The following is a 26,811-nucleotide window of genomic DNA, read 5'->3' on the forward strand; positions in this document are numbered from 1 at the left end:
TGATACTGCAATGAGATTAAATGAAATTATGTATATCAAACCAAGAGAGCGAGAAATACCAATTATCTGTGCAATGTTTTATAACTTGCAAAGCACTTTCAAAGCACTTGAATCTATTCAATTCCCACAACATTGTAAGGTAGAATATCATTATCCATACTTTCTACATGGAAATTGAGACAAAGAGGCCATCTAATATGACCAAAATTATGCAGCTCACAAAGCTCAGAACTGCAGCCAACACTTTTTGACTCCTTTACAAACATACCTGAAAAATATCAGAAAAGAATAGAAAGATACATAATGTATGAAATATAGGTAGTATTTGGCTTATCTAACTTGAATATATTTGAGACAAGTAATGGAGCATTAGAACATGCTATGTTACTAGTGTTTGGTTCGAATTTTTGTATGTATTTTCTCATGGATATATTGTTCTATTTGGTGGGTGGATTTTACAGTAGTACTAAGAAAGAACTGTACCTCAAGTATATTTTCAGGTGTTAAATGGGCTTTTTACGGATCTAATGAGAATCTAATCTTAACCTTGTTACCATTCTAAAATATATTCTGAATTCTAAAACAAGTTACAAATGAAATTTTTACAAAAATCTATTTTTAGATAAGAAGTCTGTATCCTAAGAGAGATTTCCTTCCTTCCTTCCTTCCTTCCTTCCTTCCTTCCTTCCTTCCTTTCTTCCTTTCTTCCTTTCTTCCTTTCTTTCTTTCTTGTAGTTTCCATACCCAGTGTGGAGCCATAACACGTGGCTTGAACTCATGACCCTGAGATCAAGACCTGAGCTGAGATCAAGAGTCATATGCTTAACTGACTGAACCACCCAGGAGTCCCTCCTAAGAGACATTTCTAATGGTAATAGAAATGTGACATAAAAATGCCTCTGGGTGGCTCAGTAGGTTAAGCATCTGACTCTTGATTTCAGCTCAGGTCATGATCTCACAGTTGGTGGGACTGAGCCCCACATTGGGTTCTGAGCTGACAGCACAGTCTGCTTGGGACTCTCTCTCTCTCTCTCTCTCTCCCTCTCTCTCTCTCTCCCCCTCTCTCTCCCTCTCTCTCTCTGCCTCTCCTCCGCTCATGCCTGTGCTCCCCCTCCCTCTCTCTCAAAATAAGTAAACATTTATTTTAAATACTAAAAAAAAAATGCCTTTGAATGACTAAAGCAGGGATAGAAGTTAGGAAAGAGTTAAGTTTGGGTATATTTACAAGAAAATCTTGCACATTTTTTTACATTGAACTATTAATGAGGCACATAGGTAGGAAAAAATATAGAAGTTGGAAGGACACCACTATTCAGGTACCAATAGCCACTGAACTGATCTCTCCATACTCTGGGCTCCCTATGCCTAGAACACCAGACTTTATGTGACTCAAAAAATAGCTGGCTTCATAACAGACTTGAGCTCTGTTAGCCTCTAATCATATGCCTTTTTTTTTTTTTTAACGTTTATTTATTTTTGAGACAGAGAGAGAGCATGAACAGGGGAGAGGCAGAGAGAGAGGGAGACACAGAATCCGAAGCAGGCTCCAGGCTCTGAGCCCTCAGCCCAGAGCCCGACGCAGGGCTCGAACTCACGGACCGCGAGATCGTGACCTGAGCTGAAGGCGGACGCTTAACCGACTGAGCCATCCAGGCGCCCCTATGCCTTTCTTAAAGTTACAGCAATGAAAAGGATCAGTCAAGGGGCTCCTGGGTGGCTCAGTCGGTTAAGTGTCTGACTCTTGACCTCAGCTCAGGTCTTGATCTCAGTGTTGCTGAGTTCAAGCCCACTTTAAAGAAATAGATAGATTAGATACATACATACACCAGTCAAGCAAACTGCATTGTACCCATAAACTGCTTCTACAATTTGTTGCATATAACACATATTCCTATCTCAGGGTCTTTGCATTTACTATTCCCTCTCCTGGAAAATACTTGCCCCTAGTTTTTATGTTCTCCACCTAATTAATTCAGACCTGATTCAACCAAGAGCTTCTGAGTCTCAACGCATACTTTACCTACTCCACTTTATCTTCATAATTTTATCACTAATTGACACTGTATTATACATTTAGGTATTTGCATAACGTCTATCTCACCTAAAAGTTCTGATGCAGAAGGTCAAGAACTTAGTCTATTTTGGGGCACCTGGGTGGCTTAGTTGGTTAAGCATAGGACTCTTGATCTCAGCTCAGGTCATGATCTCACATTGCAGGGGAATGGACCCTGCCCTGCGTTGGACTCTGAGCTGACAGTGCAAGGTCTGTTTGGGATTCTCTCTCTCCCTCTCTCTCTGCCCCTCCCCCACTTGTGCATGTGTTTTCTCTCTCTCTCTCTCTCTCTCTCTCTCTCTCTCTTTCTCTCAAAATAAATAAACTTAAAAAAAAGAATTTAGTCCATTTTGTTCACTGCTACATTTCTAAGTGATTTCTGGAACATTTATGAGTTCAAAAAAATACTTAATGAATTAAACTAAATAATGAAAAAGTACTATTACTAAAATCCAAATACCAAATTTGCTAAACTTCAAATAACACCCAAACCAATGTTCCAAATTTCAAAAATGCCAAAAGACAATGAATGATATCAACATTTTGGGAATATTTCCAAATTAGGATACAAAATATTCTAAAGAGAAAAAGGAGGGTTATGATGTTCAAATAGATTACACTGTTATATTTTAGAAGCCCTTCTAAATGTATTTTTTTAAGATTGAGTTGGGTTTTAAGAATACAGAATACACACTATCTTCACCACATAAATCTGGCTAAAAACATAAAACAAACTTAAATGCAAAATCTCCTAAATTAGTGATTCTAAAAGCATGGCCCATGGACTGAAGACCAGCCACAAATGTTATCAGTAATTGAGAGGAAACAATGTAAATACAGAAATTGAGAGGAAACATTAAGAGACTTTTATAGCAACTTGATATTGTTTCACCATCCAAGTTGGTGATCAGCAAACTTACTTAACAGGATATAGTATAGATCAGTTAGGGGTTATCAAATTTATGTGGTACCCTACATATGATGTGAGTTTCATGTTAATCATGTGCACTAGGTACACTTATTAGTCTGCAACAGACTGAAATTTTTTTAAAAAACTGGTCCTTCACCACAAATACTTTGAGAAATACTGCTCTGAACCATAAGAGTTGTATTTACTTTGAAAAAAAGAAATGCTATGAACCAAACTAGTCTATCAGAAATTTACCTTACAAACTATATCCAACATAGCCTGGTTAAATCAACCTTCATCACAGGGTAATTTCAAAATATAAAGCAGTAAATTAGAAACAAGATTTCATTTATTAAAAAAATAAAGCTATACCTATACTTACTCTGTTTGGTGAAATAATTCTTACACATGGAAAACCTTAAAATAGCATCCACCAAAATACTTTGAAAACTAAAACCCTTCAAGAAAACAAGCTACCTATACATGTTATACAAATTAAAGAGCTTTGGCGAAAAGGAAAGAACAAGCAAAATGTGATTATTCTATTCAGTTTTTCCAGGTCAAGTTTGGGGTTTGTCAATTTCACCCCAGTCTTGTCTTTTGCACATAACAGTCGTGATGCACTTTATAGCATAATCAGTAGAAGCTGGGATTTCCAGACCTCCTTCCTGAAGAGGTTAACTACTCAAATAACAACAGGCTCTAGTTTTGGAAGGTTAATCCAAAAGGCACATAGATCCACACAGGACTGGACTCCAGGGTATAAGTTATTTTACCATCAAGTAATAAGACTAGTGGTGTCAGAGCTGCCATGTCATCTACCAAACTTGTGTACAAAAAGAATTACATTCCTCGTATCCCTCCCCTCTATTCCACCTCTTTCCATTCTTAATAGCTTCCTCCTAGGCTATTATCCTAGTACCCTAGTCTTGCTTTCAATTTTTCCATTCTCCTATCTATCCTCCACATAGCCACCTTCCTGAAACAATAATCTGATCAAGTCATACCTTCAGTACAAAAGTCTAAATTGCTTATGATGGAGTTCAAGGCTCACCATGGTTATGACCTAAACCAATCTTTACAGCTTCAGTTCAGTACCAGTCTTATTCTCTTGTTTACTATTGCATTAGCCTATTTGCTATTTTCCAAATGCCATGCCTTTTATTGTCCACACTACTTCCAATCCTTTTCTATTCTATTATGAATAGTGGGATTTACAAGCACCAGAATCTGAAGTATAAATCATTTTATCACCTTCAAACTAAATTTTCTTTCTAAAAAAAGAGAAGGAAGTTGGGGCAGGGGGTGGGGGCAAGAGAAAAGAAGGAAGCACAGAGAAACATCAGCCAGACAAAACTGCTTGCCATTCCTTGAGTGTTTTGCATTTTCTCAGCCCTCCATATACTATTCCAACAGCTTAGAATGTCCTTTCACATTACATATCTGGAAAACTTATGCATATGCATCTAAGCATTCCCTTGAAAGCATGTATTTACTTATTTTCTCTCCTTTTCCTCTTTCAGGATAAAGACCATGCGTTACTACTCTTTGATTTTCTATTGCCTAGCATTAAAGCTGGTTTATAGTGAGCATACAAATATTTGCTGAATGAACAAAGACATATAATGACACTGACTTTCTAGGCTACCTCTAGCAAGATAGATAGATAGATAGATAGATAGATAGATAGATAGAAAGAGAAGAGAAGAGGAGGAACATGTTCAGAGATGGCTTTTAGAATATAGTAATAATCTACTTCTTGGCCTAGGGGATGGTACAGTGAAGTTCATTTTATTATAGTTCTTTTTTTTTTATTATTCAACCATTTTTTTGAAAATACAGTATTCTACTCTCATCCCCTCTACACCACTTCCCAAATGTAATCAGATAAACAATCCATAATATATATTAAAGTTCTTTAAACATATACTTTTTCTAATTCTTTTATATATATGTGATATTTCACAATAAAAAATTAAAAATCAATCAATTGAATACTACAAGCACAATAAACTACAAGAGTACTTACCTCACTTTGTGGCTCCTGGATAACTTTATACAGAGATGAAACTAAAGAACTCTTGTCTTTCAAATTTGTGGCATAATTTGATAAAGATGTTTCTGGTAGTGTCTAAACAAATTTAAAAAAATTTATTTTTATGAAATATCCATAATAGGCAAATCCATAAATAGAAAGTACATTACTTGTTACCAGAGGTTGGGGGGTGGGGGAGATTTGGAGTGACTGACAGGTATGGGATTTCCTTTTGCGGTGGTGGAATTAGATGCTGGTGTTAGTTGCATAACATTGTGACTATACTAAAAACCACTATATTTTCAGCCTAAAACAATGAATTTTATGTTATGTGAAATATATCTCAACAAAAAACATATTTAATTTTCTTGTCATCAACAAGGATAAAAATTAACATTAACACTTCATCTTTGATTGAACAGTTTGGGGTTAGAAATGAGAATACAAAACATATGTAAAGCTAGAGATATATTTTTTGTAGTATCATACAAATTCAAAATCTCATTAGTGGTATTGATCCTACCTCTTAATAAACATGTTGTATATGGATCTAATGTTTCAAACCTTAAAGCCAAAGATTATCTACCAAAGTAACTCCTGAGTTACATATGGTGACTGTTAACTTAGATAAGGCTGTTCAATTAACAGAGTTGGGGGCAAATTTTAGACTTCTCAGAACTGGTGAAAAAGATAGCCATACTACCAGCAAACTAATTTTCATAATGCCATTTAAAATATGGATAACTAGGGGCGCCTGGGTGGCTCAGTCAGTTAAGCATCCGACTTCGGCTCAGGTCATGATCTCGCAGTCCGTGGATTTGAGCCCCGCGTCAGGCTATGTGCTGACAGCTCAGGTCCCGGAGCCTGCTTGGGATTCTGTGTCTCCCTCTCTCTGCCCCTCCCCTGCTCACACTCTGTCTCTCTGTCTCAAAAATAAATAAAAACATTAAAAAAAATAAATAAAAATAAAATAAAATATGGACAACTAATTACAGCTTGCCAGTACCACCCATTCAGAAAAGACACCATGACCAGAGAGGAATGGGAAGAGATCAAACTCCAGTATCAGACGGTTTGGGGTAAAAGTACTAGGGAAATCTGAAAAAAACAAAACAAAACAAAAAACACTTCATTATAACAAATGACAAAAACCTACCCTTCTAGAGTATACCTCTTCCTTAATATCTGTCTCCAAGTCATTATTTTTTCTCATGCAAATTACCTCAATTAATCAGTCAACAAATGTTAATCTTGCAGTAGATACAGTGTCTCAGGATATTGCTAATAGTCATTCCACGGTATATACTATTTCTTATTTGTCCCATCTCCTAGTATTTAATAATTTAAAAGTTATGATTAGTGCATATACATGTACATGTGCATAAACAGACACTGAAAATTAAACAGCATAAATGTTTGTACTAAGGATATATGATTCATTTTTACTTTACCATGAGTTCCTTAAGGGCAAAAACTATCTTATTATCTCTCCATCCACAGCACTCAGCACAAGGCCTCATACTCAAACCTCCGCTGAAGGGATTTAGTATAGATGAACAAAATGAGAATAAACACTGCCACTATTTACACTTCAGTAGATTCTTTAAAAATAGGTCACATTACATCTGAAGATATATAAATGAATAGATTCTTTTTTTAATTCAATAAGATAGTTTTGTTTACCAGAACAGTAAGTAAATATGAACTGTCTGGAAACCTTCCACCATTCTCCAGAGTAAAAAAAGAAAGTTTCACTGCAATTGCTTACATAAAGAGGAGATTAGGGCATTCTTCAATATTTCAAAAGCAAGTAACAAAAGATCTCGGGCAACATTCCATTTCCGTTATTTGATCAAGAGTAACCTTACACTAGGGGAATTTATATAAAAGGGAGTAACGGTCAAATAAACAACAGATTTCTTTTTTTTTTAAGTTTTTTTAATATGTTTATTCATTTTTGAGAGAGACAGAGTGTGAGCGGGGGAGGGCAGAGAAAGAGGGAGACACAGAATCCAAAGTAGGCTCCAGGCTCTGAACTGTCAGCACAGAGCCAAGTGTGGGGCTGAACCCATTAACCATGAGATCCTGACCTGAGCAGAAGTCAGATGCTTAAACGAATGAGCCACCCAGGCATCCCTATAAATAACAGATTTCTAACCCCCTGAATGGAAATGAACCTGAACTATATATATAAAATACACTATTATATAGACGTGTATGTCTAACTATAAAGTCTAAAATGGAGTGAATTGAAATATAAATTTTAAAAATGATTAGTAAATAGAAAGATTATTATAATGTTACATATACTATTTAGGCTAAAACTGGAACATTCATTAAAAATGTTCATTATAATTTTCAATTTATGTACCAATTAACCTTCATGAAATAAAACATTGTCTGTGAAACAGCCAAAGACAAAAGGATAGCTCTTCTCTGAAGAGACAAACTCCAGAAAATATCCTGGACCCAGGACACTGTGCTGCTAAATGAGAGGAAGTGTCTTCTAAAACTTAGTGCACAAGTCTGTCGTTATTTCATTTTGTGAATGTGGGAAAAGCTACTTTTGTCTATAGAAGGGGAGAAAATATAATTTCTGTGTTTATAAACAGTGTTTTGAAAAACTTAAGATCTAACCATGCCTAGTGGACTTAAGTACTACTATAGCAAACCTTTGAATTTTCTTGCACTGTACTAGTTCAAAGGTACCGGCCTTCTTAAATACCAGCTAAGTTTTCTCACTTTTCAGAAGGCAGAATTTTTGTCAGAAGACAAAAAAAAAAAAAAAAAAAAAAAGTAATGGGAAATTAGTCTTGGCAAAAGTTGAAGAAGACAGATGCTTCATACTAAAGTATCATTTGGCAGATGGCTTTTTAAAAACGTAAGGAGGTGATATGGGTTGGGTAGAAGAGAATTAATGAAGATAGACAGATGGATGGAGAGCCAATAAATAAAACAACTCTGTTCAACAACAGTACACATAAGACTAGATTTTGAGATTCAGTGACTACCAGAAAATTGAAAAATTAGCAATCTAGAATTCTGCTAGATAAATCTACACATAGCATTAAGGAAAACACAATACATTCTGAAAGTTAATACTTTACAAATCAATCTTTGAAAAGATAAAAACTGAATGATTCAGAAAATATTAAAATAATGAAGTCTCAAATCGAATCACTTTGTTGGTATAGAAAGAGAATACTAATGAGGGCCTATAGCTAGAGTATATACTGAAAAGTTTTTCCAAAGGCAAAAAAAAATTTTTTTTTCACACAACAAATTGTGTTGTCTTTGTGCATTTGAGAGCATAGTGAATGAAGTTAGGTTGGGAGTTCAAACTGTGACCATGGAACAATGTAAAACTAAAATCATCTTCACAGACCACCCACTCACTTTTTCTGATGAGGATATTGAAACCCAAAAAAGTTATGTGATTTTTCCAACATCATAAAACCACACAGCAGAATAATTATGATTAGATCAAACGGTTTCTGACTTCTCAGCCCAATGCGCTTTGTACTACTTTATCAGTCTGATGATCTTAGCTTTAATAGTACCATGGTTATTAAATTCAACAACCAAGCAAAGGCTTTCTCCTCCAACCCCTTCTCTCCCTCAATACCCCCCTCCTTTTCCCTCTCATTCTCTCCCTCTCTCTTTGCCTCTCCCTCTCCCTCTTCCTCTCCCTCTCTCTCTCTATATATATATGTGCACATCCAAACTTCCTTTCTTATTTTAACCAAAATATGTAATTAACATTACAAATCATTTCAAAAGACAAAATACTTTTAAGAGATACGTTCTCAAGTACTTTTCTACCTTTTATTACCTTTAATATGCTGCTGATTTTGCCTGATAACCTTAATCTCTTCATTAAACATAAACAGAGCTGAATTCAACATACATGAACACAATTCAGAATAACATTCAAAATAATTTTCAGGAATGCTTACCAAATTAACCAAGAAACAGAAAATGTCTTCTTAACTAGCTATAATACAGACTTGACAATAATTTAAAACATTTACTGAGTTAAACTGACTGGAAATTGGGTAAATTTAATCTTGGGGGTTAGAAGAAAATTAAATTAAATTACTTTTTAATTCATAGGGCCCAGGATTTTACTCCCATCCTCCCAATGGAAAAGTTTCTTTATCCTTGAATTAAACTTATAAAAATTTTGATAAAATAGCACTACTCACTAATATACTATATAGATAAAATATTATTTAGATAATACTTTATTCACATCCTACTTTCTTTTAGTGGAAAATGGTACTTAGAAAATAAGATCTGGGTGCATAGTATACTCATTACTACTGGGGTGTAACTGTCATTGTTTTTCAGCCCTCCCAGTGAACAAACCTGGGAAATATATGTATGCATTTACATACGGATATACATGTATAATGATATCACATACATATTTAGATCCATGAGTCATACTGATTCTTACAATTCCAATCTAACACCTTAAGGTTCTTTCTTGCCATTCCCCATTCCATGTTTCTAATTCCTTTCTCAGACACTGAGAAACCTAACTCCCATTATCCTCCATATATTTATTTATTTACTCAGAGTAACCAACCTACCAATGTAACCCCTCTGGTTGAGTCTTCTACATGTCACCTCTGCAACCCTCCACCCTAGCTACCCACTTCTTCAAGCACTAGGGCATAGTGTTGCCCATACTGCTGCACTGCCCCTTTACCTTACTCTTCACTGCTACACTCACTAGGGTGCTATGTATCCAAGCCAGGAGGGGAAGGGAATAAAAAAACAGGCAGGAAGGTAAGGAATCAGTCATGATTTTCAATTACTTGCCTTAACAGTTGACCCCTCCCCTATACCATCCTTTAACAGGCCCTCTTTCCACAACTTCCATATTAAAAAATGGTTAACTGGCTATATCTGCTTTTGCAAATTTGACTTCATTATCAAACATAAGAATCCTTAATAGTATTCAACTTTTAAATTTGACAATTTCCATCAACTGTCAAAAAAAAAATCATGGTATAATGAACCAAATTAAATACTCCTAAAGCAAAAAAAGCTTAAAACCTTGAATACTTACTCACAAAAACAACATATGCAGGGAAAAAAAGCACATACAAAATGTAATCAAATTATTAAAATATGTAGAAAACACTATATACAGTGCACTTTTATAAGATTCTACCTCACGTTATGATGATTTAGGGGATCTGTAGAAGGATACTCAACTCATGACTATAATAAATTACAAAGTAAAAATCTGCCCAGACATTTGTCAGGATGAGATAATAATGACTGATAAGACCAGCTGCAAAATTAACAGGAAACACCACTTCTCTCAAGAACACACTGCAGCTAAAGTGTCATAACAACCTCCCTTTTTTGAGTGACTAGCTATATCCTTATTCACTGAGAAGCCTTGTTATCTAAAATCATAGATATCAAAAACTTTGCTGTTTATTTTTTATTTTTAAGTTGGCATATCCATAGTCATTGGTCAGATAGACTGTTGACTTACTTTTGTGATCACATCTTTCTTAAATTTTTTTTTCCAACGTTTTTTATTTATTTTTGGGACAGAGAGAGACAGAGCATGAACAGGGGAGGGGCAGAGAGAGAGGGAGACACAGAATCGGAAACAGGCTCCAGGCTCCGGGCCATCAGCCCAGAGCCCGATGCGGGACTCGAACTCACGGACCGCGAGATCGTGACCTGGCTGAAGTCGGACGCTTAACCGACTGCGCCACCCAGGCGCCCCAAAAACTTTGCTGTTTAAACATATATCAGTAAGAATGAAACATCCACTCTTTCCTGAAGGATCTAAGTCACCTTGAAACAGAGAAGCAGGCTTGATTTCTAGTCAAGGTGCAGAGCTTCATATAAGGGGTTTCTGAACACAACATTCCACATGGATGTTAACTGTGTAGTTTCCAAGACAACATGATCCTGGGTCCACTCTGAAGTCCATACCAGATTTTAACTCCATTACACACAGCTCTGCTTTGTGTTAAGCCCATCAAAATACTACTCCATTTATATTTCATCTAGGGGCCCCTGGGTGGCTCAGTCAGTTAAGTGTCCGACTTCAGCTCAGGTCACGATCTCACGGTTTGTGAGTTCAAGCCGCGTGTCAGACTCCGTGCTGACAGCTAAGAGCCTGGAGCCTGCTTCAGATTCTGTGTCTCCCCTCTCTCTGCTCCTCCCCTGTTCCTGCTCTCTCCCTCTCTCTGTCTCTCTCAAAAATAAATAAACATTAAAAAAAAATTTTTTTTTTAATTTTTCATCTGAATTTCACCCTTCCTCCAAATACTATAATAATTTTGTCTTTTCCTCTATTTGGTAAGTTGGCCATATAGTGCCTGTTGCAGTCTCCTTCACTGAAACAAGCCAATTAAGTCTGACTTTGTCAGACAATACATCTGTCCCAGAAAGTGGTGGGCTCATTAGGCTAGACAAAAAATTGATAGTTGCATTAAAAACTCTTCATTCCTCTGGTTCATGATCATGAAGTTCACGTAATTATGTGTAACAAGACCCAGAGGACAAGGAGAAGGTAATTAACTGGTTAAAGAACACAATTTTAGCAATTATAGAGAAAACTTCATAAGACAAGAAAACAAAAGTTAACCAGCTAGAGAGGAATCCATTGTTAGAAAGGTGGGCAAATATCTTTCCATCTTCTCCTCATTGTTGATCATGCCCACTCCCTTTGCCCTCTAAACTGGGAGAAACATTTAAACATTGAATTTTTGATGGTGGTTAGAAAGGGTAACATTAATAATCAGAAACTTTAACCATTCTTTGTGGTGTTGCTGTGAAAAGGAGAAAACAAAATCTTTTAACCACTTGGGAGAAAAAAAGGAATTGATTTCCTAGAAAAAACTACTATGTATAAATAATTCCCTATTAAGATTTGTTGGAACATATTTCTGCTTCCATAGATATTTAGCCTTTCAGTCATTAAAAAGAATAAAAATTACAAAAAGTAAAATAAAATGTTTTTTTAAAAAGCCACTGTGATTTAAACCCCAGACAAAACTTCTTTGGAGTATAATTATTATATTGAGACAGTAAATATTACCTTAAACTCTGACAACCATTCCTCCACAACCCCTTTCTCTGAAGTGAACATCTTTCCACATCTGTTCTAGACCTCCAACCTGGAAGTTAACATAGAAAATGTTAAAATTTGTAATATATTTTATTTTTAGATTACTATGAATAGAACTAATCCTATAAAATTGTGTTACTTCTTCTTTGTGAAATTAAGGCAGATTCAAACATAAATTAGTAGGCTCACTTCAAAACAATGTGCACAAACAAGTATTCAAATGCAAGAATTATAACAAAAGTATAAATATCACAACATAATTAAATTGGCTCTGCAATGTTCATTCAGCCTTTAGGAATGCCAGCTGCAAAACATACTGAATACTTTCCCCCAGTTTCAATGAAATAATTCCAAAATATCATGCATCTTAAGAAAATTTCAGAAAATAATTTAAAACTGCAAAAATATAAAAAGACATGCTACAAAACTGACTTTGTACAAAGCAGTTTAGTAATTTAATTTGCTTATACTTTGATTCTTTACGATCTATTTAGGCAAGCCAATTGGCTCCCTGAAAGCTTAATACTCATAAAACAAGAGTAAAAGTGATAATATTCAAGATAATGATCACATTCAACAATAGTTATTCAGATTGGGATTTAGTTAAGTAAAAATAAGGGGAAAAAAGAAGCTAAAGAACATGCAAAACAAATTTAGCTCAAGCAAAATTGCTGTGAAAATACAATGTTGTTTTCTTCACCCATCTATATGAACGTAGACCTAGAAACTGTTTCTTGAAGAAAATCTTAGCTCTATCTGAATTTCCTAAACCCCTAATTCAGGCACAAATCCTGCATGAGACTTAATTTTTATCAGCATAATCATGTAGTAGAAATAGAGGTATAATTGCCCGAAACTTAATCTTGATTCTATTACTTATTTGTAGTAGAACCTTAGGCAAGTTATTTACCTTAATTTTTTCATCTGTGAAATACAGATAACCATAGCACCTACGGTCAAGGGTTATGATTAAATGAAAAATGCAAATAAAAGCACTTATTACAGTACCTGGCAATAAGGCTTTAAATACTATGCAAAATTTGTACCATATTACTGATTTTATAGAACTGTCCATTCAGATAAATTGGGCTTTGGAATTGTGTCCCAAATGTTACCCAAAACACTGCTATCTCACATGTTATCACCTTTAAAATCCAAAAAAGGAGAAAATTCACATCTTCAGTTTTTACAACTAGGAAAAACTCTCCTTTAGGGTAACTGGTTTGCTTTTACATATGGATACTGTGAATCTCATAATTGATTCTCTTTGCTTTGACTCTAATAAAATGGGAGTTACAGTTTCTGCCCTAACTCTGTATACAAAAAAGCAGGCCTGAATTAATCTTATCTGTCGTTTTACATTATACTCTTATCTTTATTTTATTTCTGCATTTTTATTTTTATCTTGTTACATTATACTTATTTGTGAAGCAAAATGAAGGAAAGTAAATTTAAATACACATGTTTTCTTTTGTATTGATTCATTGTTTACTTAGTAAATTAAGATAGAAAATTATCACAAATAAAACGATGTTACATCAAATTACAGAGAATTGGGGAGGTGAAATTTTTACAAAAATTCAAAACAACTCCTTAGTTAAAATTAATTTTTAAAAGGTTGAAAGGAATCAAGAGGGATTTGACTATCAAGAATACTCAAGCAATCTTGAAGAACAACAGAGCTACAGGACTTGAACTTCTAAACATCAAGGTTTACTAGAAAATTTAACAAACATTATAGTAGTTAAGCCAGTGTGTATTATCAAAAGGGCCAAAAAGAATCAATGGAATGAAACAGGGTGGCCAGGAAAAATATATATATATATTAAATAATATAATATATATAATATTATATAATTATATAATTATATATATATGTTATATTATATAATTATAATATTTTTCTGGCCACCCTGTTTCATTCCATATATATATATATATATATATATATATATACACACACATACATATGGAGAACCATGACCTAGTAGTTCATACCACATGCAAAAATCAGTTCCAGTTGGATCTTAGATTTAAGTGAAAAAGGTAAAACAAAAAGCATTTGGAGAAAAACATAAGAGAATACATTCATAACCTTAGAGTAGGCAAAGGTTTCTTAAACAAGAAGCACAAAAGCACTGTTCATAAAGCAATTAAAAAAATAAATTGGACTTCATTAAATTAAGAACTTCTGTTTGTCAACAAATGAATGAATAAAGAAAATGCAGTGCACAATGAAATACTATTCAGCCTTAAAAAGGCAATCCTGCCATTTGTGACAAAATGGGTGAACCTGGAGGACATTATGCTAGGTGAAATAAATCAGGCACAGAAAGATAAATACTCCAATATTTCACTTATATGTAAAGGCTTAAAAAGTCAAACTCATAGTTAACAGAGAGTAAAATGATGGTATCCAGGGGCTACGGAGGTGGGGGCAATGGGGAGATGTTGGTCAAAAGATGTACATTTTCAGTCACAAGATAAGTCCTGGGGATCTAATGTACATACAGCATGGTAACTACAGTTGAAAATGTATATTTGAAATTTGCTGAGAGAGTAGCTCTTAAGTGCTCTCACCACACACACACACAAAGATAACTAAGTGAGGTAATGGATATATTAATTAGCTTGATTGTGGCATATCAAAATATTGATACCTTAAATACATACACCTTTTATTTGTCAATCACACTTCAATAAAGCTGGTGGGGTTTGGGGATGGGGGGAAGGGAAGAACTTCTGTTCATCAAGTTACCACTAAGAGAATGAAAAGACAAAGCCAAAGCGTGGGAGATGATATTTGCATTTCATATATCTAACAGAAGTCTCATATACAGAACTCAAACTAGTAAGAAAAAGGCAGATAATCCAATAGGAAAAACAAGCATAACAGTTACCCAAATGAAAAACCTAACATATGAAAGGTGTTCCCCACACACACACACACACACACACACACACACACACACACTTGCAAGTGTGGCTAGAATGAAAAACAAAAATCCCAAGTGTTGAAAAAAGATATGGAGCAAACAGAATATTCATAAGAGCTGGTATGGATATAAATTGGTACAATATCTTGGAAAACTCTTTGACAATATCTTCTGAACTTGAACACATGCATCTTCCACAGACCAACAATTCCACTCATAAAAATATACCCTAGAGAAATGTGGATATACGTTTTCTGAAAGATGTGCTTAGTTAGGAATTCTCAGAGCAGCAGTTTTTGTAAACAGTTAAAAACTAGAAACAAACCAAATGTTCATCAAGAGTAGAATGGATAAATATACCACATGGAGTTCTATACAACAATGACAATAAGAAAACTATAATTATATCAGTGTCACAATGTTGGGGAAAAGAAGGCAGACGAAAGAGTACATGCTCTGTAACTACATTTGCATACACTTCAAAAACAGGCAAAACTAATTGATTGTGTTAAAAGTTAGTATAATGCACTATGGAAAACAGTATGGAGGTTCCTCAAAAAACTAAAAATAGAACTACCCTATGATTCAGCAATTGCACTACTAGGTATTTATCCAAGGGATACAGGTATGCTGTTTTGAAGGGGCACATGCACTCCAATGTTTATAGCAGCACTATCAACAATAGCGAAAGTATGGAAAGAGCCCAATGTCCATCGATGGATGAATGGATAAAAAAGGTGTGGTATATATATACAATGGAGTATTACTCGGCAATCAAAAAGAATGAAATCTTGCCATTTGCAACTACGTGGATGGAACTACAGGGTATTATGCTAAGCAAAATTAGTCAGAGAAAGACAAAAACCATGTGACTTCACTCATATGAGGACTTTAAGACACAGAACAGATGAACCCAAGGGAAGGGAAACAAAAATAATATAAAAACAGGGAGGGGGACAAAACATAAGAGACTCTTACATATGGAGAACAAACAGAGGATTGCTGGAGGGGTTGTGGGAGGGGGGATGGGCTAAATGGGTAAGGGGCATTAAGGAATCTACCCCCGAAATCATTGTTGCACTATATGCTAACTAACTTGGATGTAAATTAAAAAAAAAAAAAAGTTAGGATAATGGTTCCCCTGAGGGAGTTATTTCTTGGGTTCTAGTAATATTCTGCTTCTTGATGTAGGGGCCAGTTACTAAATTTTCATTTAGTGAAAATTCACCAAGCTTAACACTGATTTGCACATTTTTCTGTGTGTATATTATACAATAGTAACACCAAATAGCCAGACCTCTTATCTTCCACTTGACAAGAGATCAAATGGGAGACCTCAACTGCATACCTGAGTTCATCTGTATCCTCACGTGTTTCACAGGCATGCAAGCTCAAGTAAAACTTGAGCCTTCTTCTGTAGAACTCAAAAGAGAGGTCTCAAAATACCTCCTTATCCTTGAAACTTTCACAGCCTCACCACCACTATCTGCCTCTGGTCTACCAAAACCAAAGTCATTATTCCCTTCATCCCTGATTCCTGTTTAAATTGGGAACCACAAGAAGCTACCACCCCCAGGTTACACTCTGCCTTCACACACTAAGGTTTATAACTCTTGTACACTCTGTTTTACCGCCATCTCCCATCCCATCTTAATTCTGGAAGGAGGTTCTTTCACTGTGCCTTCTGAAATTAACAATCTGTTAGCAGCCAAATCCTCTACATCTTCAACAATTCTCTGTATGTCTCTTTCTTCTTATTCTAACACGAAGCCTGGTTCTTCTCTAAAGACACTGCTTTCCCTGTGATCTTCTCAGAGTGGCTGCTTTTCCTCATGTAGCCCTGGAAGAAACCACTGGGCCTAGAGGTAAAATAAGTGTCCTTCTTCCTCCTTATTATCATTCCAGATCATTCTCCCTCTCTCTTTTTAAAATATCCACCCAACATTACCCTGAAACTCCTGTAGCTGCCATTTATCAATCAAACCCACCACTATCCCTCCCCTTCACTTGTAAATGACCTTAGCTCTGACTCACTGTCCCTCTTTCAAACTACTCAGACTTAAATTCTTGGTGATTATTTTCTCACACCCTGAACTCTTAATCCCTAAAAATCTCCAACAACACTGTCTTCTTCCCTGCCTCAGCTACTCAATCCTATGATCATAACCTAGATGAGCTATTCTCAAACATTTGGTCAGAGCCATTTTACACTTCAAAATATTGGGCCAACCTAAAGGAATATCCAATGGCCAAAGCTGGAACAATTTCAGCAATGAAACAAATAACTTAGTACTGAATTATTACCCAAAGTATAAAATAAGCATACATGAATCCATATGGAAAGACAAGACATACATACATAAATACATAAAATTTAGAGAGCAAGAGACAAGGCTTCCTTTCATAAGAATTCCAAATGATATATCCAGGAGGAGTTTACTCCTTGCCTCCCTATTGAGAATGTGTTGTATATAGTGATTTGTTTCCACAAAGAATAGGATATAGAAAGGGGAAAATAGTAACTTTATAAGAGAAATCTGTCAAACACTGACTTGATCAAGATTAACCTCAACCATGATGTCATGTGAATATCACGCACCCCTGATATGATATGATGAGAAGGGCACTTAACCACTGTGGTATTCATAAACCCATAAACCCAATATAATAATGAGAAAAACATTAGAGAAAACTCAATTTAAGGGATGTTCTACAAAATTTCCAATCTGTACTCCTCAAAGGTAACAAGGTCATAAAAAAACAAAAAAGACCAGGAAACTCTTAGAGACCAGAGAGACTAAGGTGACATGACAACTAAATACAATATGGTATCCTGGAACAGATCCTAGAACAGAAAAAGGACAATGATGAAAAAACTGATGAGATCCCAATAAAGTCTGGAATTTAGTTAATAGAAATGTAATAGTAATGACAAATGTACAATCCTAAAATGACATTAAGAGAAACTGAATAAAAATAGAACTACCCTATGACCCAGCAATTGCACTACTAGGCATTTATCCACATGATACAGGTATGCTGTTTCGAAGGGACACATGCACTCCCATGTTTGTAGCAGCACTATCAACAATACCCAAAGTATGGAAAGAGCCCAAAGTCCATCGATGGATGAATGGATAAAGAAGATGTGGTATATATATACTATGGAGTATTACTCAGCAATCAAAAAGAATGAAATCTTGACATTTGCAACTACGTGGATGGAACTACAGGGTATTATGCTAAGTGAAATGACTCAGTCAGAGAAAGACAAAAATCATATGACTTCACTCATATGAGGACTGTAAGAGACAAAACAGATGAACATAAGGGAAGGGAAACAAAACTAATAAAAACAGGGAGGGGGACAAAACAGAAGAGACTCATAAATATGGAGAACAAACTGAGGGTTACTGGAGGGGTTGTGGGAGGGGGGATGGGCTAAATGGGTAAGGGGCACTAAGGAATCTACTCCTGAAATCATTGTTGCACTATATGCTAATTTTTTAAAATAAAAAATTAAATTAAAAAAAAGAGAGAAACTGAAGCTGGGTGTGTGATATTTGGGAATACTCTATACTATCTTTGTAACTTTTCTATAAATCTAAAATTGTTCATAAAATTATTTTTAAAAATTATTGAGGCTCTGAAAAAGTTGTTTATTTATGTAGGTTAATATCTATTGATATTTACTATATTTAAAAACAAAACAGAAATTTTTAAAAAACAAGAACACATAAGCATCCCATTAGTCATCACTTACCATGTAGCCTCTGGAAAGAACCACTGTTTATTTATCAATGGGAATGAAAAAGACAAATAGAAGCCCTACTATTATTATGAAAATAGTTTTAAGCTTGTAGACTACATGAAAGGGTCTTAGGGACTCCCAAGAGATCCCCAAATGATCCTTTGAGAGCTACTGCTCTAGTCCTTCTCATTACCCACTTTGATCTCTCATATCTTTTCAGCACACCCTTTTATGCACTCAAACCCCAAAACCTTTTGACCGTACCGGACATAATGTCATATCCCAATATTCTTTCTCTCCTTGCCCATTTAAAATATTAGTCAATTCTAGTCACCATTTTGAATATACTTTCTCAGCTATTTTGCCTTTAATTGTTTATTCCTCTGGAAAAATACAGCCCTGGTAAAATCCAACTCTCTACATGGTCCATGTCAGCACCACTCAGCTGAACAAAGTGGAGAAAATGACTAAAACAACACTTAAAAGTTATGACCAAGAACCTTAAGCATGCCCTTAAGGCTACCTGGCAATCATGCAGAGTTCCCCTATAGTCTACTCACTTTCCCACTCTCCTGCTTGTTTCATGTATTGTATCTGATACTCAAAACCCCAAAACCTTCTCCCCATTCTAACTCTTGGCTGATAATCTTAATTCCTACTTCACTGAACAATCACAAGAAAATTACCACATATTCACAAATGTCTACATACCTAAAGCATCTGTATCTATACACTCCATCTTCCCTTCTGGTAACTATAAATGAATTGTCCATGAACCTATTTGAGGCCAATCCTTTGAATAATGCACTACAATTATCCTCTCTTACCTACCTAACAAAATCACTTTAAGAAGTCTCCGTCTCGGGGCGCCTGGGTGGCGCAGTCGGTTAAGCATCCGACTTCAGCCAGGTCACGATCTCACGGTCCGTGAGTTCGAGCCCCGCATCGGGCTCTGGGCTGATGGCTCAGAGCCTGGAGCCTGTTTCCGATTCTGTGTCTCCCTCTCTCTCTCTCCCCCTCCCCCGTTCATGCTCTGTCTCTCTCTGTCCCCAAAATAAATAAAAGTTGGAAAAAAAAAAATTAAAAAAAAAAAAAGAAGTCTCCGTCTCTTCCTAATTAAATTTGTCCCTCGCTACTAATTCATTCACCCCAAAAAGCTCTTAACCTCATTTCCTCTTTAGCTATCTTCACATTTCCTGTTCCAGTTTTACATTAAAACTTCTCAAAAGAGTTGTATGCTTGTTTCTAATTTCTATCTGCCCTTACTACTTTTTTTTTCACTTTTTAAAAATCAACTTTGAGGTACAATTTATATACAATAAAATGTACACATTTTAAATGTTCAGTTCTATATATCCAACCTTTCCAGTCAATCCTCCAACCCCCTATCTCAGGCAACTACTGATTTGATTTCTATCACTATAGATTATTTCAGTCTGCACAAGAGCTTCATATAAATGGAGTCATATATTATGTACGTGTGTTTCTGGCTTCATCTTCTCAGCATAATGTTTTTGAAATTTATTAACGCTGTTGAGTATATCAATAGCTTGTTCTTTCTTATTGCTAACTTTTTTTTTTTAATTTTTTTTAACATTTATTTACTTCTGAGACAGGAAGAGACAGAGCATGAACGGGGGAGGGTCAGAGAGAGAGGGAGACACAGAATCTGAAACAGGCTCCAGGCTCTGAGCTGTCAGCACAGAGCCCGACCCGGGGCTCGAACTCACGGACCGCGAGATCATGACCTGAGCTGAAGTTGGACGTTTAACTGACTGAGCCACCCAGGCGCCCCTCTTATTGCTAACTTTTATGAACATACCACAATGTATTTACCTGTTTACCTGTTGATTGACATACAGATTACCTCTAGTTTGGACCTATTATGAATCAAGCTGCTATACACATTCACCTGGCAGACTACTATCTGAAGATGACCACAACACAATCTCTTTACAAGATAACTTGGACACATCTGTCTCATCAAGAAGTGCAATCAATGTAACCTCCCTTTCAATGTAGGTAAGCTTGTTACCATGGCTAGGTCACAGAGGTGATATAGCTTCCACTTGATTCTCTGTCGGACCATCATTCTCAAAACCTATCCACTGTATTATGAAAATGCCCAAGGACTAACATGGAGAGGCCACATGTAGGAGTTCTCCATTGACAATCTTACTGACTCCCCACTAATAGTCAGCATCAACCAGCAGACCTATGAGCACACGAGTCTTCAGATTAATTCCAGCCCCCAGTCACCCCTAGCCTTTGAGCCCTCTCAGCTAAGGCCATAAACATAGACAAAACAGAAAAGTCATCTTACCTGTCTTTTCTCAAATCCTTAACTATAGAATCCATAAGCATGATAAAATGGCTTTATCCATGCTACTAAATTTGGGATGGTTATGCAGCAATAGCAACTGGAACAATTTGTATACAAATCTTATGGGCACATTTTTATTTATCTTGCTAAAACACCTATGAGTAGAATTGCTAGGTCATGTAATAACAATATGTTTTAAACTTTTTTCTTTTTTTTTATTATTTTTTTAATATGAAATTTATTGTCAAATTGGTTTCCATACAACACCCAGTGCTCATCCCAACAGGTGCCCTCCTCAATACCCCTCACCCACCCTCCCCTCCCTTGCACCCCCCCATCAACCCTCAGTTTGTTCTCAGTTTTTAAGAGTCTATTATGTTTTGGCTCCCTCCCTCTCTAACCTTTTTTTTTTTTTCTTTTTTTTCCTTCCCCTCCCCCATGGTCTTCTGTTAAGTGTTTCAGGATCCACATAGGAGTGTAAACATATGGTATCTGTCTTTCTCTGCCTGACTTATTTCACTTAGCATAACACTCTCCAGTTCCATTGCTACAAAAGGCCATATTTCATTCTTTCTCATTGCCATGTAGTATCCCACAGTGTGTATAAACCACAATTTCTTTATCCATTCATCAGTTGATGGACATTTAGGCTCTTTCCATAATTTGGCTGTTGTTGGAAGTGCTGCTATAAACATTGGGGTACAAGTGCCCCTATGCATCAGCACTCCTGTATCCCTTGGGTAAATTCCTAGCAGTGCTATTGCTGGGTCATAGGGTAGATCTATTTTTAATTTTTTGAGGAACCTCCACACTGTTTTCCAGAGCAACTGCACCAGTTTGCATTCCCACCAATAGTGCACATCCTCACCAGCATCTATAGTCTCCTGATTTGTTCACTTTAGCCCCTCTGACTGGCATGAGGTGATATCTCAGTGAGGTTTTGATTTTTATTTTCCTGATGAGGAGCGACATTGAGCATCTTTTCATGTAACTGTTGGTCATCTGGATGTCTTTTTTAAAGAAGTGTCTATTCATGTTTTCTGCCCATTTCTTCACTGGATTATTTGTTATTCAGGTGTAGAGTTTGGTGAGTTCTTTATAGATTTTGGATACTAGCCCTTTGTCTGATATGTCATTTGCAAATATCTTTTCCCATTCCGTTGGTTGCCTTTTAGTTTTGCTGATTGTTTCCTTTGCAGTGCGGAAGCTTTTTATCTTCATGAGGTCCCAATAGTTCATTTTTGCTTTTAATTCCCTTGCCTTTGGGGATGTGTCAAGTAAGAAATCGCTGCGGCTGAGGTCAGAGAGGTTTTTTCCTGCTTTCTCCTCTAGGAATTTGATGGTTTTCTGTCTCACATTCAGGTCCTTTATCCATTTTGAGTTTATTATTGTGAATGGTGTAAGAAAGTGGTATAGTTTTATCTTTCTGCATGTTGCTGTCCAGTTCTCCCAGCACCATTTGTTAAAGAGATTGTCTTTTTTCCATTGGATATTCTTTCCTGCTTTGTCAAAGATTAGTTGGCCATACTTCTGTGGGTCTAATTCTGGGGTTTCTATTCTATTCCATTGGTCTATGTGTCTGTTTTGTGCCAATAGCATACTGTCTTGATGATTACAGCTTTGTAGTAGAGGCTAAAGTCTGGGATTCTGATGCCTCCCACTTTGGTCTTCTTCTTCAAAATTACTTTGGCTATTCGGGGTCTTTTGTGGTTCCATACAAATTTTAGGATTGCTTGTTCTAGCTTTGAGAAAAATGCTGGTGCAATTTTGATTGGGATTGCATTGAATGTGTAGATAGCTTTGGGTAGTATTGACATTTTAACAATATTCATTCTTCCAATCCATGAGCATGGAATGTTTTTCCATTTCTTTATGTCTTCTTCAATTTTCTTCACAAGCTTTCTATAGTTTTCAGCATAAAGATCTTTTACATCTTTGGTTAGGTTTATTCCAAGGTATTTTATGCTTCTTCGTGCAATTGTGAATGGGATCAGTTTCTTTGTCTTTCTGTTGCTTCATTATTAGTGTATAAGAATGCAAGTGACTTCTGTACATTGATTTTTGTATCCTGCGACTTTGCTGAATTCCTGTACCAGTTCTAGCAGACTTTTGGTGGAGTCTATCGGGTTTTCCATGTATAATATCATGTCATCTGCAAAAAGTGAAAGCTTGACATCATCATTGCCAATTTTGATGCCTTTGATTTCCTTTTGTGGTCTGATTGCTGATGCTAGAACTTCCAACACTATGTTAAACAACAGCGGTGAGAGTGGACATCCCTGTCGTGTTCCTGATCTCAGGGAAAAAGCTCTCAGTTTTTCCCCATTGAGGATGATGTTAGCTGTGGGCTTTTCATAAATGGCTTTTATGATCTTTAAGTATGTTCCTTCTATCCCGACTTTCTCGAGGGTTTTTATTAAGAAAGGATGTTGAATTTTGTCAAATGCTTTTTCTGCATCGATAGACAGGATCATACGGTTCTTATCTTTTCTTTTATTAATATGATGTATCACATTGATTGATTTGCAAATGTTGAACCAGCCCTGCAGCCCAGGAGTGAATCCCACTTGATTATGGTGAGTAATTCCTTTTATATGCTGTTGAATTCGATCTGCTAGTATCTTGTTGAGAATTTTTGCGTCCATATTCATCGGGGATATTGGCCTGTAGTTCTCTTTTTCTGCTGGGTCTCTGTCTGGTTTAGGAATCAACGTAATGCTGGCTTCAAAGAATGAGTCTGGAAGCTTTCCTTCCCTTTCTATTTTTTGGAACAGCTTGAGAAGGATAGGTAGTATCTCTCAAGATTATGAGATTTTTGATAACTGATTCAATTTCTTCACTAGTTATGGGCCTGTTCAAGTTTTCTATTTCTTCCTCTTTGAGTTTTGGAAGTGTGTGGGTGTTTAGGAATTTGTCCATTTCTTTCAGGTTGTCCAGTTTGTTGGCATATAATTTTTCATAGTATTCCCTGATAATTGCTTGTATTTCTGAGGATTGGTTGTAATAATTCCATTTTCATTCATGATTTTATCTATTTGGGTCATCTCCCTTTTCTTTTTGAGAAGCCTGGCTAGAGGTTTGCCAATTTTGTTTATTTTTTCAAAAAACCAACTCTTGGTTTTGTTGATCTACTCTACAGTTTTTTTAGGTTCTATATTGTTTATTTCTGCTCTGATCTTTATTATTTCTCTTCTGCTGGGTTTGGGGTGTCTTTGCTGTTCTGCTTCTATTTCCTTTAGGTGTGCTGTAAGATTTTGTATTTGGAATTTTTCTTGTTTCTTGAGATAGGCCTGGATTGCAATGTTTTTTCCTCTCAGGACTGCCTTCACTGCATCCCAAAGTGTTTGGATTGTTGTATTTTCATTTTCATTTGTTTCCATGTATTTTTTAATTTCTTCTCTAATTGCCTGGTTGACCCATTCATTCTTTAGTAATGAATGGGTTCTTTAACCCATGAAGTAATGGGTTCTAAACCCATTTAGTAATGGTACTAAACCCATTTAGTAATGAATGGGTTCTTTAGTAATGAATTTAGTTCTTTAATCTCCATGCTTTTGGAGGTTTTCCAGACATTTTCCTGTCGTTGATTTCAAACTTCATAGCATTGTGGTCTGAAAGTATGCATGGTATGATCCCAATTCTTTTATACTTATGAAGGGCTGTTTTGTGACCCAGTATGTGATCTATCTTGGAGAATGTTCCACGTGCACTCGAGAAGAAAGTATATTCTGTGGCTTTGGGATGCAGAGTTCTAAATATATCTGTCAAGTCCATCTGGTCCAATGTATCATTCAGGGCCCTTGTTTCTTTATTGATCTTGTGTCTAGATGATCTATCCATTGTTGTAAGTGGAGTATTAAAGTCCCCTGCAATTACCACATTCTTATCGATTAGGTTGCTTATGTTTGGGAGTAATTGTTTTATATATTTGAGGGCTCCCCTATTGGGTGCATATTTATAATTGTTAGCTCTTCCTGATGGATAGACCCTGTAATTATTATATAATGTCCTTCTTCATCTCTTGTTACAGCCTCTAATTTAAAGTCTAGTTTGTCTGATATAAGTATGGCTACTACAGCTTTCTTTTGACTTCCAGTAGCATGATAGATAGTTCTCCATCCCCTCACTTTCAATCTGAAGGTGTCCTCAGGTCTAAAATGAGTCTCTTGTAGACAGTAAATAGATGGGTCTTGTTTTTTGATCCATTCTGATACCCTATGTCTTTTGGTTGGAGCATTTTGTCCATTTACATTCAGTGTTATTATAGAAAAGTATGGGTTTAGAGTCATTGTGATGTCTGTAGGTTTCATGCTTGTAGTGATGTCTCTGGTACTTTGTGGTCCTTGCAACATTTCACTCACAGAATCCCCCTTAGGATCTCTTGTAGGGTTGGTTTAGTGGTGATGAATTCCTTCAGTTTTTGTTTGTTTGGGAAGACCTTTATCTCTCCTTCTATTCTGAATGACACACTTGCTGGATAAAGGAATCTCAGCTGCATATTTTTTTCTGTTCATCACATTGAAGATTTCCTGCCATTCCTTTCTGGACTGCCACGTTTCAGTAGATAGGTCTGCTACTAGTCTTATCGGTCTCCCTTTATAAGTTAGAGCATGTTTATCCCTAGCTGCTTTCAGAATTTTCTCTTTATCCTTGTATTTTGCCAGTTGCACTATGATATGTCGTGCAGAAGATCGATTTAAGTTACGTCTGAAGGGAGTTCTCTGTGCCTCTTGGATTTCAATGCCTTTTTCCTTCCCCAGATCAGGGAAGTTCTCAGCTATGATTTGTTCAAGTACACCTTCAGCCCCTTTCTCCCTCTCTTCCTCTTCCGGAATTCCTATTATACGGATATTGTTCCGTTTGATTGCATCACTTCGTTCTCTAATTCTCCCCTCATACTCCTGGGGTTTTTTCATCTCTTTTTTTCTCAGCTTCCTCTTTTTCCATAATTTTATCTTCTAATTCACCTATTCTCTCCTCTGCCTCTTCAATCCGAGATGTGGTCGCCTCCATTTTATTTTGCACCTCATTTATAGCATTTTTTAGCTCCTCATGACCATTTCTTAGTCCCTTGATCTCTGTAGCAATAGATTCTCTGCTGTCCTCTATACTTTTTTCAAGCCCAGCGATTAATTTTATGACTGTTATTCTAAATTCTTGTTCCATTATATTGCTTAAATCGTTTTTGATCAATTCGTTAGCTGTCACTACTTCCTGGAGTTTCTCTTGAGGAGAGTTCTTCCGTTTCGTCATTTTGGGTAGTCCCTGGGGTGGTGCCAAACTGCAGGGCACTTCCCCTGTGCTGTCTGGAGTAACTTGGGTTGGTGGGCAGGGCCACAGTCAGACCTGATGCCTGTCCCCAGCCCACCGCTGGGGCCAGAGTCAGACTGGTGTGTACCTTATCTTCCCCTCTCCCAGGGGCAGGACTCACTGTGGAGTGGTGTGGCCCCTGTCCGGGCTACTTGCACACTGCCAGGCTTGTGGTGCTGCTTCGATGGGATCTGGCATATTAGCCAGAGTGGATCTGCAAGGTGCACAGGGGCAGGAGGGGCAGGCTTAACTTACTTTGCCATCGGTGGTGCCCTGCAGGAGGGGCCCTGCAGCACCGAGAGGGAGGCAGACCCATCGCAGGGATGGATCCACATAAGCATAGTGTTGGGTGTTTGCGTGGTGCAAGCAAGTTCGGTGATGGGAA

General features: G+C 36.5%; 1 protein-coding gene across 6 annotated transcripts in view; it reads right to left on the minus strand.

The window, feature by feature from the left end:
- The window catches only part of HYCC1 (hyccin PI4KA lipid kinase complex subunit 1), a 152,802-nt gene that overhangs the window by 76,893 nt on the left and 49,098 nt on the right, over positions 1-26,811 (minus strand). For all 6 annotated transcript variants that reach the window (XR_007150265.1, XR_007150266.1, XR_007150263.1 and 3 more), the window contains 2 exons: positions 12,077-12,155; positions 4,993-5,094 (listed from right to left, as the gene is read on the minus strand). Coding sequence is in view for 2 of the 6 variants with exons in the window: in XM_047849445.1 (XP_047705401.1) it covers positions 4,993-5,094; positions 12,077-12,127 (153 nt within the window). In the remaining 4 variants the exon portion in view is untranslated. The remainder of the gene's footprint in view (positions 1-4,992; positions 5,095-12,076; positions 12,156-26,811) is intronic.

This window comes from Prionailurus viverrinus, chromosome A2 (genome assembly GCF_022837055.1).
Source record: "Prionailurus viverrinus isolate Anna chromosome A2, UM_Priviv_1.0, whole genome shotgun sequence".
NCBI lineage: Eukaryota > Metazoa > Chordata > Mammalia > Carnivora > Felidae > Prionailurus > Prionailurus viverrinus.